The 13,673-nt window shown below is 36.3% G+C and overlaps 1 protein-coding gene and 1 long non-coding RNA gene across 3 annotated transcripts in view; one reads left to right on the top strand and one right to left on the bottom strand.

Moving 5' to 3' along the window:
* LOC148109557 (uncharacterized) overlaps positions 1-13,673 on the top strand; it is a 296,308-nt gene that overhangs the window by 97,950 nt on the left and 184,685 nt on the right. The window contains exon 5 of one of the 2 annotated variants that reach the window (XR_015725456.1): positions 2,311-2,409. The exons of the other annotated variant lie outside the window; for it this stretch is intronic. This is a non-coding gene — a long non-coding RNA (uncharacterized LOC148109557). The remainder of the gene's footprint in view (positions 1-2,310; positions 2,410-13,673) is intronic. 2 annotated transcript variants of the gene reach the window in all.
* LOC123775908 (transmembrane protease serine 11D) overlaps positions 12,575-13,673 on the bottom strand; it is a 41,738-nt gene continuing 40,639 nt past the window's right edge. The window contains exon 10 of the mRNA XM_045771509.2: positions 12,575-12,736. Coding sequence (XP_045627465.2) covers positions 12,575-12,736 — 162 coding nt within the window. The remainder of the gene's footprint in view (positions 12,737-13,673) is intronic.

Here is a 13,673-nt window from a genome sequence, read left to right as displayed (position 1 = left end):
ACCTCTGAGAGGACAGGTGAGGAGGGCTAATAATGCCTGCAGATCTGATGGGGCAATGTGCCTGTCTGGAGAGGATAGTCTGGACAATGATGACTGTAGGTCAGCCCCCTAGCCTGAATGCTTTGACACTATGTAAGCTATAATGCCTGGAACTTAGATAATGGGAAAGAATATGGTAACTTGCCTGAGAAAACCCCAGACTATCTGGAAAAACCCTGGACTGACCAAATCTACCAAGAATAGAGTAAATAGTTACCACATTAGGCAGAATGGGGGCTTGAAAGAGACATAATTAAGAAAACTACTTTTGGTGGGGGGCATATGTCAGTTTATCGCAAAGAAATATATCAGCTAGAGTAGCAAGTTTGGGTGTAAACTTTAAAATTGAGGCAGCTTTTAAGTTATACAGAAAAGAGGTTTTCAGAAAAGTTTTTGTTTTTAAAGAGTGAGATATTTAGAAGTATTAAGGAAAGACATAGGATAGTAGCTCTAAGAAATTATATAGAACAAAGATGCCATAGAAAGAGGTTATAAGGAAGTTACAGCTTTAAGTTTCCTTTTAAATTCCATAATTTTATATGTCTGAAATTGTCTTCCCTCTATATCTAACATTCATGATAATGTGTACTAGAGCACTTTAAAAAACAAAGTTTTTTTTTTCATGTTATAACTCTAAGTGTCCACTTTAAAAGCTATTGTTAAAAATAACCAACCATAGGATTGAAATGAGAAAGGTTTAAAAACTAATTTTAAAACAGTATTAACTGATACAATGACATATAAACTAAGTGAAAACTCAAAATCTTTTGGTAATTACCATGAAGCAACATAAAATGATGTTAAAGATAACATATAAAGTGAATAAGGCAGAATACAAAGTAGTTTTGTATTAATGTTAGAGGAGATCACGGAGAGAGTGAGACTGAGTTGAGCCTGGCGCAGAGTCAGCAATCAGAGGCTCCTTACCCCTCCCACATCCTTGCACCATAACTTCTGTCCACGGTTCCCACAGTGGGAGCCATATTCAAGGTTGCAGCCCTGAGAGAACAATGTGTTGAAACTTTCTGGACAGAATATGTGGCTGAACCCAGTTAATGCCTCTATGTAAACTGCTAAGATTCTGGCCTGTGGTGTAGAGATCTACTCTGGACCAGGTGCCTAAGACAAACCTCATATGTAAGTTCCCTTGCTTCTTAAAACTGGCATCCACCAGTCTGGAGTACTGCCATCCACTGTTCTAGAGTGGTTTGCCTCTTCCTTCTGTCATTTTGTGCCCTCTGTGTATAGGGTCCAGTTTGCGAATCAACAAACCAAGTAAAATTATTTTTATGTTTAGAAGAAAACTAGAAGAGAATAGTGAAAATTGATATAATTGTCAGTGTCACTTTTCTTAAGAATTTAATTCCTTCCCATTATTTTTTTTAAGATTTATTTATTTTAGAGAGAGAGAGCACAGGCATGCGTGCAGTCCATCTACTATGAGAAGAAATGCAATTTTCTCTTTAACTGTAATTGAATTTTAACTTTCATTCCGTTCAATCCTTTGGCAGCATTCATTGAAGGTCTGTTATCTGTTGTGCATCATGCTGGGAATTCTGAGATAAAAGTCAACTGCATTTTAATTTATTGAAAATTTAAATCCCACGAGGACTTTGTGGAAAGTTTGTGTATGTGTGTTGCATGATTGTGTAAATTTCATGAGAAAGCTATGACCTAAGCTGGTAACGAGGTCAATTGCTGTATATTTTTGTCTTCTCAGTCCCAATGATTATACCATTCAATATTATTGAATTCCATAAGAAACCTAATGTGTAAATGCACATACACAAAGCTTGCTTTTTTAAATGTTTAAAACTTACCTGAGCAATTAAAATCCAGTACGTCAAAATGTAGGATCCTATTGAACTTTTCCATATGTGCATACATAATTGAAAATATATACTCACATATTGGTAAATATTTTCTTTTAGTTGATGTATAATTTCTAGTTCGCTTCACACAAACATTATCCTGAAGAATATTCTCATAGATTGTAGGCCCTCTAGTTCTTATTCCTTCCATTTCTTTGCCTCATTTACTGAATCTTTTTATTTGGTCCACTTTTAAATTATTTAGAAATTTTCAATTTTATGCTTAAAATTTAAGAACATATTTTAGAGCAACGTAATAAAAATCTCTTTTTTTGGAGGCAGGGTAAAAGAATCCCTCTAATTAGCTCTTTTTCATGAGAGCGTTATTCTTATTTTCTTAATGTTGCCACTGAGGAGGGTCCTACAACTATATGTCTCTATGCTTGCATTTATCCCCCAGATTATATGAAACTCTGAAGAAATGAAAAGTCACACTTATCTCCGGTTCTCTAGAATTAGAGGAGAAGAAAGGAAGTCTTCACTTCAATCTCCGCCACGGGTAAGAATTACCGTAAAATTAAGGACATTTCATGCTGTGACCCATGTTTCCTAAGCAAGGTTTGGGGGGAAGAAATGAAGTTACAGGGAATTTATATAAAACAAGTTTGACAAGTCTATATAAAAAAGTTCTAGAGAAGGGATTGTGAAATCTTCAGAGTTTTAGAAAAGTTTTCTTGTTCTGATAAGTGCTACAAACCAAATAGGATTTCTTTTTTTTTTTTATCAGAATAATAAAATTAGATAGACTTTAACATCTGGATAATAATGTTAAAGCTTTTTTTTTTGCAATTAGTTTAAGTAGGTGGTATAAACATATTTTTGGAACAAGTGTTGATTTTTAAAAAAATCTTTATTGCTTATGATTTTAATAGTTCTCTAAAATTTATGTCTTATTATATTGCTCTGACTCTCAAAAGTAGAGAGAAAGTGATATACTTAAGGTTGAAAAGAAATAGGGTTGCATCCTAAGCCTGTTCAGTACAAACAAAATGTCAGTGAATTCACCCCATGAAAAGGGCATAAATCATAAGAATAGGAGCAACAGCAGGATTTTTCAGGTGGCCTAAGGTAAATACGAGTATGAGTGGTATTAAGTCAGGACAGCATTAAAACTAGAAAAGAAGTTTAGGAATTGTAGATAGTATGTGATTCAGTCAACCACATGTGCAGAGAAAGATACAGTCATTTGAAACTTTAGTAGAACACTATTTATAGCTGACTTACCTGAAGCCCAGAAGCTTTTACCAATACCCCTCATACCTTCATCCTATGTTCCCTCTCAGCATCGCTTTTCATCACACTGATATGTGTGCAAGCTTTAGTTTTCTTTCTCTTAGACGGGGGAGTTTATTGGAGGCAGTGCCCAGAGGAAGTTCAAGGGAAGCATCAGGTCCCTGGGACTGTCATCTCTCAGAGTTAGAGGAGACAAAGCCCAAAACAGAACATCTTATTATAATGAGGAGTTTGGTGAAATGTTAAGGAAGAGATGATTAATAAAAACTGAATAAAATGTTCAAGAGCCATTTCTTGAGACTTTGGACAACCCCATCAGAATCGTCTGTTAGGAAAACGTGTGACACAGGTTTTGGGGAAGACTGAGAAGCCACTTTTTCTGCCCCCGCACAGACATCTCCATCATTCCCGAGGAGAAGCTTAGGAAATCTCCAGAGATGGTAGCATTTGTGGCTTGGATGTGAAGATAGGTGTCATCGTGGTGAGGCTTATGAGTGGCTTCGTGGGCACTGTGGGCATACTTGAGCCTGGGAAAGAAAGGAAAGCAGACCAGCTCTTATGCAGTGCTTACAGATGGAAGCAGCATGGTTCTAAAAGGAGGCATATGTGTTGTACCATCACACTGAGAGTGTGACTGTGTCTAGACAGACGTGAGGAAGAACATAAAGAAATTTGCCAAACCATCTGAGTGTCATGACTTGAATTAGAGCCAGTGTGTATTTGTTGATAATAAGAGATGTGAATACATAATAACTTTTGAAAATCTAGATTATCAAACATGGTGGCTCTCGTAATGCAGAGGGCACGAGTGAAAGCATGACTATCATTATAATGTAGAGGAAATCGTGTTTAGATAGTCTGCTTCTTAGCTTGAAAACTCAGTGTTTGGAAAATAAAAATAACATGCCAAATTCAAATTGTGCTAAAGATTAGTTTCTAAAGGATAAATATACAGGCTTTAGAATCTGAAAAAACTGCCTTGAGATCCTAACTCTGAAATTTACCAGCTCTGTGATCTCAGACATTTTACTAAATGTTTCTGAACCTTAGGTTCTTCCTCTTAAACATAGCCGTAGTAATAATACCTCTCCTGGGTTTATTACATGGAAGATCTGGTGATAAGCAAATGCTTCATAGATATTAACTATTATAACTATCATCGTTACTGTTACTCTTATTATTTCATTTCATACTTTCAGGGAGTGGAGTATCAGTATCAGTGGAGTATCAGTATTTGCTTGGGCCACTGTCACACATTATTTTCCAAAAAATTCCTGGGAAAAAATGAATTTTTGCTTCTATGGTTTCCATTTATCACATGCAAATACCCCCAATGAAGTAGAATAGTTAGGAAATATTTGTAAATTCTAGATTAAAATAAATTTTCTTAAGTAAAGCATAACTTCAAAATTGGTCAAGTAAAGAGACTGTGAATACATTTGTTTAACTGGGGTAACTCAACAAATCTGCAGATGTGGGAGTATCCTAACAAAACTGTCGGTAAAAATAGATATCCTTATGAAACTGTTATCTGGAGCAAGTTTTAACAGAATACAGGACTTTTTGGATAATCCATAGACTTTAGTAGCAGGGTAGGCCTAAAATGTTATGACCACAGTTTAAATGCATTTATATTAGAATTCGGAGAAATTGTCTCCACTTCATAGGTTCTACCCAAATGAGTTTTATAATCATATAACTAAAGCTCACTTCATAATATTGAAGGTATGCTTTATTTTCATAAAAGAAAGTGATCCTGAAGGTATTTTTATGAGAACTTAGTTTTTTCCCTACTAACTTAAGGAAAGCACTTTGCCTGATCTGTGTGTGTAGAAAGAGAGGTTTAATGTTCATTGCACTTAATGAGGACATGTAGATGATTGGTAACAAGAGCGTGTGAACTTTGAAGCTTTTGCACTTTAATTTTTCCTGATCAGGTTTTGTCTGGCATTCTGAAAAGGAGTTCAATACAATCTGTTTTAAAAAGAGATGGCCTTTATTTAATTACCCGGCCAGACGGGAGGAACTGAAGTCTTTCACCTAATAGGATTGAAAATTGCAAATGTAAGAGGATTTTGCACTTTCTGCTAAAGAGGGGCACAACCTTTTTGAGTGTGATTAGATCTTTAGAAAAAGACATCTTGCTTAAAATAAGGATTAATATAAAATAGGTTTTTAAAATGTATAGCTGGTTGTGAAATAAATTACTTGGTTGTATGACTTCGGAGCAAAAATTCCCACTTAAAAATTTCTTTTTGGCTCAGTTTATTTTTAAATCTTTTTTCTTAGTAAGTTTTATATGGTCTATTTCATGTGATTTATTATCATGTTCAGTTTACTCGAAGTAAAACCCTGTAAAGTAGGGAAAATCATTTTTGAAGCCTCGCAGATAAGGAAATGGAAACAGTGCCTATGTTCCACCATGGTCCTTCAATAGACCATTGTGAGTGGAGGAATAGTATAAATGACTGCTGAGAGGTGGCGGACGAGGACGGAGAGCTTTGGTCTGAGTCAGAGAACCAGCAACTGAGCTGTCTGCTGTCATTTCCTACTGTGTGGGCTTGGTCACTTCAATTAACGTCTGACATTTCACCTGGAGTTCAAACAACTTTTTAAAGGAACATGCTTGCTTCTTCAACTAAATGTGACTATTAGATCATATTATGAGTCAAGCTTATTTCCTCATCCTTTCCTTTTCTAAAAATAACAATATATAAAAATGTCTGATCGGGGCGCCTGGGTGGCACAGCGGTTGAGCATCTGCCTTCAGCTCAGGGCGTGATCCCGGCGTTATGGGATCGAGCCCCACATCAGGCTCCTCCGCTATGAGCCTGCTTCTTCCTCTCCCACTCCCCCTGCTTGTGTTCCCCCTCTCGCTGGCTGTCTCTATCTCTGTCGAATAAATAAATAAATAAAATCTTTAAAAAAAAATGTCTGATAATGTGAAACTCCTATCCGATGCTAGACCATAGTAGTTAGACTAATAGTATCATTGTTGTTTACCAAATTTTCCTTTATATCGTTGTCATCTAAAATGTATCTATAAGGCTCTGACATCATGTTAAAGCTTCTCTTCAGTGTGGATGCCTGCAGTAAAACCTACTTTTAAGAATTATAAGTCTATGATAGTTTAGAAAGCTACATTAAATAGGTTTAGGCAAAATTCTGACATTTTCCCTGCTATGAGTCCAAACATCTAGTAATATCCAAGGACTTTACTGAATTTATCTCTTCTGAGCATATGTTAGTGTCTTAAAGTCATAGAGTTGGCCAATAGATTTGATAGTTTTCTTCCTCTGTTATGAATCAAGTAAAGAAACAGCTACTAGGAAACCCTGTTTTTTTTTTGACTAGTAAAACCAAAACAGGAAAATAAATTACTATAGTCATAAAAATGGAAATGTTTAGAATATTAAAGGATGCTTATTTCAAGACTTTTTGTATCAGATCACTGCAAATGATAAAGGCTATAAAATGCTAGTCCTGATTTTGTAACCCTTTTAGAGAGGGACTGAAAATGGGAAGGCAGAAAATTACCAGCAAAGAAAACTTAGGGTCACTGAATCTGTAAGTACTTTTCCAAAGACTGTCACAAGTATTCTATTTACAAACACACACACACACACACACACACACACACACACACACACACACACACACAAACTCAGTCTTTTCTACTTAAAATGTGTTTACTTTTTTATTATTGCAAGTATAATTATTTTACAATCTCTGAATCATTTGAGCTTGTCTCTTGCTACAACATGGGATTATATACATCTTTTTTACCCTCAAACTTATATTTCGGAAAATAACTAATTGCAGAAGAAATAGTACTAGATAATTTAATAGTACCATGCACACTAGGAATGTTTCTTAACACTGTTAACATTGACAGGCAATCCTGCTAAATATATAAAAAGTGCAAATATTAATGTGGATCATGAACAGGAAAAAAATTGCTTTTTCTGCTATCTTCAATGATACATACTTTTTAAAAAGTTTCATATATTTCCTACAAGGGCTCTTTTCTGAATGACCCGAGAATTATTGATTGCTTTCCCTCACCATGCCTGAGGATACTAATTGTTCTGTATCAGAGATGTGAAAAATACACATACAGGCAAGTACATAAAACATAAATGTACAACTTAATGACTTACTATAAAGCAAATATCCATAGAAGTTTGCTAACAAACCGGTAGCTCTCTGCCTTTCCCTTCTTAGGTACAGTTCTACCGTGCTTCCCTAAAGGTGAACATTGTTTTTTATTTTTTGGTAATAGATTCCTTGCTTTTTTTGGAAATAGTTTTTCATGAGTAAAAACGAATTCTTTTTTTTTTGATGTCTTTTTTTTTATTTTTATAATGATTTTTTATTATATTATGTTAGTCACCATACAGTACATCCCCGGTTTCCGATGTAAGGCTCGATGATTCATTAGTTGTGTATAACACCCGGTGCACCATGCAATACGTGCCCTCCTTACTACCCATCACCGGCGTATCCCATTTCCCCACCCCCCTCCCCTCTGAGGCCCTCAGTTTGGTAAAAACGAATTCTTAAACAATGCATTTGTAAATGGAATAGTATGTATTTTTTTAATGACCGTCTTCTTTTGTTTAACTTTGTGTTTTTAAGGCTCATCCTTGTTAAATGTGGCTCTAGTTTATTCATTTTTATGGCTATAGGATAGTCCATCGTATGAATATAACAGAATTTACTTATTCATTCTGCTGATGGCCATTTGTTGTTGCCACTATTTTAGCTATTATGAATAACGCTGCTTTGAATATTCCTGCTTATGTGTGCCCATTTCTAACATATTCACGTTGGAGTAGAATTGCTAGATCATAAAATATGCATTGATATACTTTATCGGATAATGCCAATTTCCCCCGTTATTTAAAGCAGTTTATATTATGCCATCCTTGCCAGTTTTTGAATTTGTTAGACTTTCAATTTTTATCCATTGGTGTCTTATTGTGGTATATTATAATGGCTTCATTTTTTATTTTCCTTATTTCTGGTAAGATTGAGCCCCTTTTATTGCATTTATTGGCCATTCAGTTTTTTTCTGGTGTAACTAATTCCAATCTTTTGTCCATTTTCTTTTATCGAGTTGTTTTACTTAATGATTTGTAGTCATTCCTTATACATTTTAGATATGAGCCATTTTTTAGTTGCATGTATTGCAAATATCTTCCCTCTGTCATTTTCCCTTTTTACCCTTTAATAGTGTCTTTTGAGTAACAAAATGTTCTTAATTTAATGAAATCAAATTTAACACATTTTCTTTGTCTTTAAAATAATTTTTTTCATCTTAAGACATCAGGATATTTCTCAAGGTCATCGAGATAATTCCTTATTATCTCAAAACTACATTTCCCATTCTCTCTTCCAGTCATCCAAATGGCTTTTGTCCCAACTTCCCTGAAAGTGTAAATGCCATCAAATTGATATTTCTGGTTTCAATCTCTTCTCTGAGCTACAGAAATGTGTTTATAGTTGTTTGTCTAACCTAATTGTTTGTACAATTCCAATGTAACAGATTCAGAAAGAAACTCATTTTTTTAAGATTTTATTTATTTATTTGAGAGAGAGAGAGTGCGCACATGTCTGTGCAAGTGAAGTGGGGAGGGACAGAGGGGAGGAAAAGAGAGGGAGGGAGAGGGATAAACAGATTCCACACTCGGTGCTGAGCCCAACAGGGGGACTCCACCTGGGGGGGTGTGTGCTCAGGGTTTGATTTCATAGCGCCTAAGTCGTGACTTGAGCCCAAATCCCAGGGTGCCCCAGAAAGAAACTTTTTTTTTTTTTAACTTTTTTTATTTGACAGAGACAGCCAGCAAGAGAAGGAACACAAGCAGGGGGAGTAGGAGAGGAAGAAGCAGGCTCCTAGTGGAGGAGCCTGATGTGGGGCTCGATCCAGGAACTCCAGGATCACGCCCTGAGCCTAAGGCAGATGCTTAATGACTGAGCTACCCAGGCACCCCAAAGATTTTTAATTTTATTTATTTGACAGAGAGAGAGAGAGAGCCAGTGAGAGAGGGAACACAAGCAGGGGGAGTGGGAAAGGGAGAAGCAGGCTCCCAGTGGAGCAGGGAGCCGATGTGGGGCTTGATCCAGGAACCCTGGGATCATGACCCAAGCCGAAGGCAGACGCTTAACAACTGAGCCACCCAGGTGCCCCAAAATTTAAGTCATTCTTGATCACTCCCTTTCCCTCAGCCCCTGAATCTAGTCTAAAGGTAATTTCTGCTGTTTCTTTCTACAAATATTTCCTGAATTTCAAGTATTTTTCACCATCTTCACTATTAGCCCCTCAATCCAAGTAAATCCCATCATTTCCCTGGATTATTGCGAGATTCTTCTGACTTGTCTCCCTTCTTCTACTTTTGTCCTATTATAGATGATTTGTTCTATGGCTGTGCACCAGCTTAAGCAACCAATGTCCCAATGCTCGGCAATTCCTCTTTCTCTCGACGATCTTATGCTCCCTCAAAATTATTTCCTTATTATGGGTAGAACCTTAGCCTGGAAGAGACCATGGAAATGATGTTTTTAAGCCTGACCCATGGCAGAAATCCTCCAAAACATTTCTGCAGGGGATCATCCAGCTTCTGCTTAAGTATTTCTCTCGATAAGGGACCTGTTCCTTCAAAAGACAGCTGATTCTTATAGAAATTAATCACTAGAAATATGTGGGGAAAAGACCTGTTTTCCCCAGAGGAAATTAATCAAAGTGATTGATCAGAAATGAGAAGGACTGTGTTTTGGGATTTGGATTATATAGACATATGAAAAATATAAAGAAAAAAACCTGTTTTGGATCTGTTTGAACTGTTTATTGTTTAGCAAACTGGAAAATAGGAATTGAATTGTGTAAATTAGAGCCTGTGACAGATTTAGATAAATAATCTGAGAAGTTCTTTGTTTCATTCTCATACAAACTACAGAGTAATTATTATTCATGGCAAATCCATGCACTGGAAGACTCACTTTTGATATTAGAAAAGATTTCTCCTGAATCTTCTAGGACCTTCCGCCTGCTTTTTTTACCCTGTAATAAATACCCTATCCTTCACCATTGCATCCATCAAGTTATATTGTATGTTTATCAACACTACCATCTCTGGGTGTCTAAAGTGTAGGTACTACGTCTTATTTATCTTAATTTTATTAGTGTTTAGTAGAGAGCCTAGAACATAGCAGGGCTCAAAATTTGTTAAATGAATGATCTACACCCTGCAATTGAGGCCTCCAAGTAGTGCAGTAAACAGCCAATTGTTTCCTCTAAACTGTCTTGGATAACTCTCTTTTCGTTAGTTCTCACTATTTTAAACCCAAGAGGATTCCGTTTGAACATCAAATATTTACTTTGTTTGCCTTTATTTTTTACTGGTTAGTCTGTGTTTTCTATATGCTGAACAGGTTCTTCCCTGGTATCAATAACTTTTTCTGGCACCGAGTTAGGGTGCTAAAAAGTTTTTGCCAGAGTTTCCAGAATGATTTTTTTTTTAAGAACTGAAAGGATTTATGAATCACCACTCTTCCCACATTCCCACATTCAAAGTTGCTTTCATGGAGTTACTTAGCTCTCAGGAAATGGAACCCACCAATACATTAAAAATAAATAAATAAAAGGAAGCTCTTAAATAGGTGTTCTGGGATTCAAATATCTCTTCATAAAAATAAACATATTTGTTAAATAATATTTTATTTTCTATAAATTGTATTTGTTCTATTTTCTGCTAAATAAGTACCTTATATAGCTTTCAACATATAGGAATAACCAAAACTATGATTATATGAGGGCACGTACACACAGACACACACAGACACACACACCAACACACCCATACACAAAACACACCCCCCCCTTGAGGCTTACTCTAAATTACCAGTTTAGTGTTGTCCTCACAGGGTAAAGCCAGGGAGTGTCAAGCTGGATGCTTGCCTTAGTTACAGAGCTTGATTATAAGGCAGCATAAAGTGCCAAGCCTTTAGAGTCTGCTTAGCAATTCTCATGTTGGAGAACCAATTAAATAAATTGGATAGTCCTTCATAATCATAACTTCCCTAAATACTTAGGTAGGGAAATAATTTTAAAAGAGTTTATTTGAAATAAGGTGTACCAACAATTTGTACATTTCATCAAGTTGGTTAAATTTTCAACTTCTTTTCCTTAAAAGTAAATGACTTCACTGTAGGTCTGTTCGCAATTTACATGAGGAAATACAAGAAGTTTGCATCACAACGCATGTTGTTGTTCTGATACCCAGGTGTTGTGTTAGCTTTTAGAAGGGTGAAGCCCTGACACACAGATGGTCATGCATAACCAAGCTTTAGTAAATGCCAGGATCCCATAAAAATTGTTACATTCATGATTCAGACTACGTAAATTGCTGTGCCATTGAATGAATTTTATTTATGTTCTTTGGTAATGTGTGTGTAGGGGAGAGAAAGGGAGAAAGAAAGAGGAAAAGAGGGAAAAGTTCCTTTTCTAAGATAATTTTATTAAAATTAAACTATTTAACCTTTCTCTTTGCAAAACAACTCTTCACATATGACAAAATTCATTACTTGGATTTAGCTATTGAGGATCCTTAAATTCTCAAAAATAACTGCCACTGGGTGATCTTTAGTTCTTAAGATTACTCCTATTTAGTTGTTCAAAAACACTCAGTAGTTGTAAGTTAGCTGAGAAGGTTGTGTTGGTGTATTTCTCTCTTCCATATAGATAAGGGATATTTTTAATAAAAGTCATCATAAAATTATAATTTGTTGGGATCTCAGTTGAGGAGTAACTAATTTAACTTTGATCTTAAATGCCTGAAATTCATCAGTTCTATGGCAGTGTGTTTTTATAGGATAATTATGGTTGCTGTAGGATTGTACAGCGACTTCACATATTTAATTCTAGGACTAATACCACCTATAGAATATTGAGTAGTGAGAAATTTCAAATAAATACTATTTTTTATTGCCTCGTGCTATTCTTTCTGTCTTGAGTGTTATTCTGCCACTTTTTCCTTTGCAAGTTTCTATACTTTTCCCAGTTTTAGTGAGACTTTTCAGAGAAGACTCCTCTGACCCATCAGACTTGTCCATATTCCTCTGAAGTCTACTCTCAGGGTACCTGTTTTTCTCATTACTAGCTCTTATCACAACTGTAATAAAATTGTTACTTCTGTAACTAGCTCACGTTTCCCCTGGCACAGAGCACAATACTATGCAACATTCATAAAGCTTTCTTGAGAAAACATAGAATCCATAGTAATAAAGAACAGATAGTGTTTGTGAAACCATATTTATGTAACAGGATGTTCGAATAGGGCACTTTCATTCTCTTTTGCACCTGAACAGGAAAGTTTTGGAATTTTAGACATGCACCTGCATACAGACTTTGCCACAGAGGTACTTTTATTGCGCTAGACCCCAGTTTTTTCGGTTATCCAGTCACGGTAGGCTGTCACTCGAGTATACACTCCTGGCTTATCTGGCAGACCACATTGATCCCCCCAGCTCACTATCCCCACGAGGAACCAAAGCTGCCGTGAGTCCTCTTGAACTAGTGGGCCACCAGAGTCACCCTGAAGGAAACACAATGATTAAATGTGAGACAACCCTAAAGTATTAAGGAGTTTATCTCTATGTCAGTAGAAGTCACATCCATTACGACAGTAAATAAATTTAGTCTGACATTTCCTGTTGAAATATCATACCAAGTTGAAATACTATACCAATTTTCAAGTGAAAATTACTGAAATCCTTAAAGAACACTCGTCATTCCTTCAGCAGGTGTGAAAAGATGAGAAGCATGTTTCTGAGACTGTCCTCAGTTGCCTGGCTGATGGCTTCCCATCCCAGACTTTATCACCTCCAGGAAGCTGTCCATGACCTGTATCTCCCTGACCCCCCACCGCCACCCCTCTGGCTTTGGGCCAGGTTAGTTTTTCACTGCCTGTGTTCCCACATCCTGTGTGTATCTCTTCCACCGCTTCTGTATTATTTTATACAAGCACATCGTGTGTCTGTTTGAACTTACTCCCTTGCACCAGTTCCCCTCGTGGCAGTCACACATTGCTGCAAAACTCATGGCACATAGGATTCTTGTTCAGTGTCTGTTTTTCTGGCTATTCTATAAGGTCCTCCAGGGAAGGCATACCTATTCTGGACACTGCTGTATCCTAAGCTTCTAGTGCACAGGAGATGCTAAGGAAACATTTGTTGGATGAATGAGTCTTCAGAAGCCTCATTTGTCTTCCTATTCATAGTCCTGCATGGAGTTTGATACATAATATATCATCAAATATACATAATATATCACCAAAATTATTTGGTGAATAATCAAAAAAATTATATGGCAATGAGTAAAACACTCCTTATGGAATACTTACTAACTAATTAGAATCAACCAACCAAAAATATTTATACATGCAGTAATCTAGGTGGGGAGACAAATTTAGTCCATTTTACATGCTGTATTATAGGTTAAGTCCGTGGGTTCTGGAGTTAGATAGCCTGGGT

Source organism: Ursus americanus, chromosome 8, assembly GCF_024610735.1.
Source record: "Ursus americanus isolate L20-20 chromosome 8, mUrsAme1.1.p, whole genome shotgun sequence".
Classification (NCBI taxonomy): domain Eukaryota; kingdom Metazoa; phylum Chordata; class Mammalia; order Carnivora; family Ursidae; genus Ursus; species Ursus americanus.
Note: the sequence above shows the minus strand (reverse complement) of the source record. Positions and strands in the feature narration are given on the sequence as shown.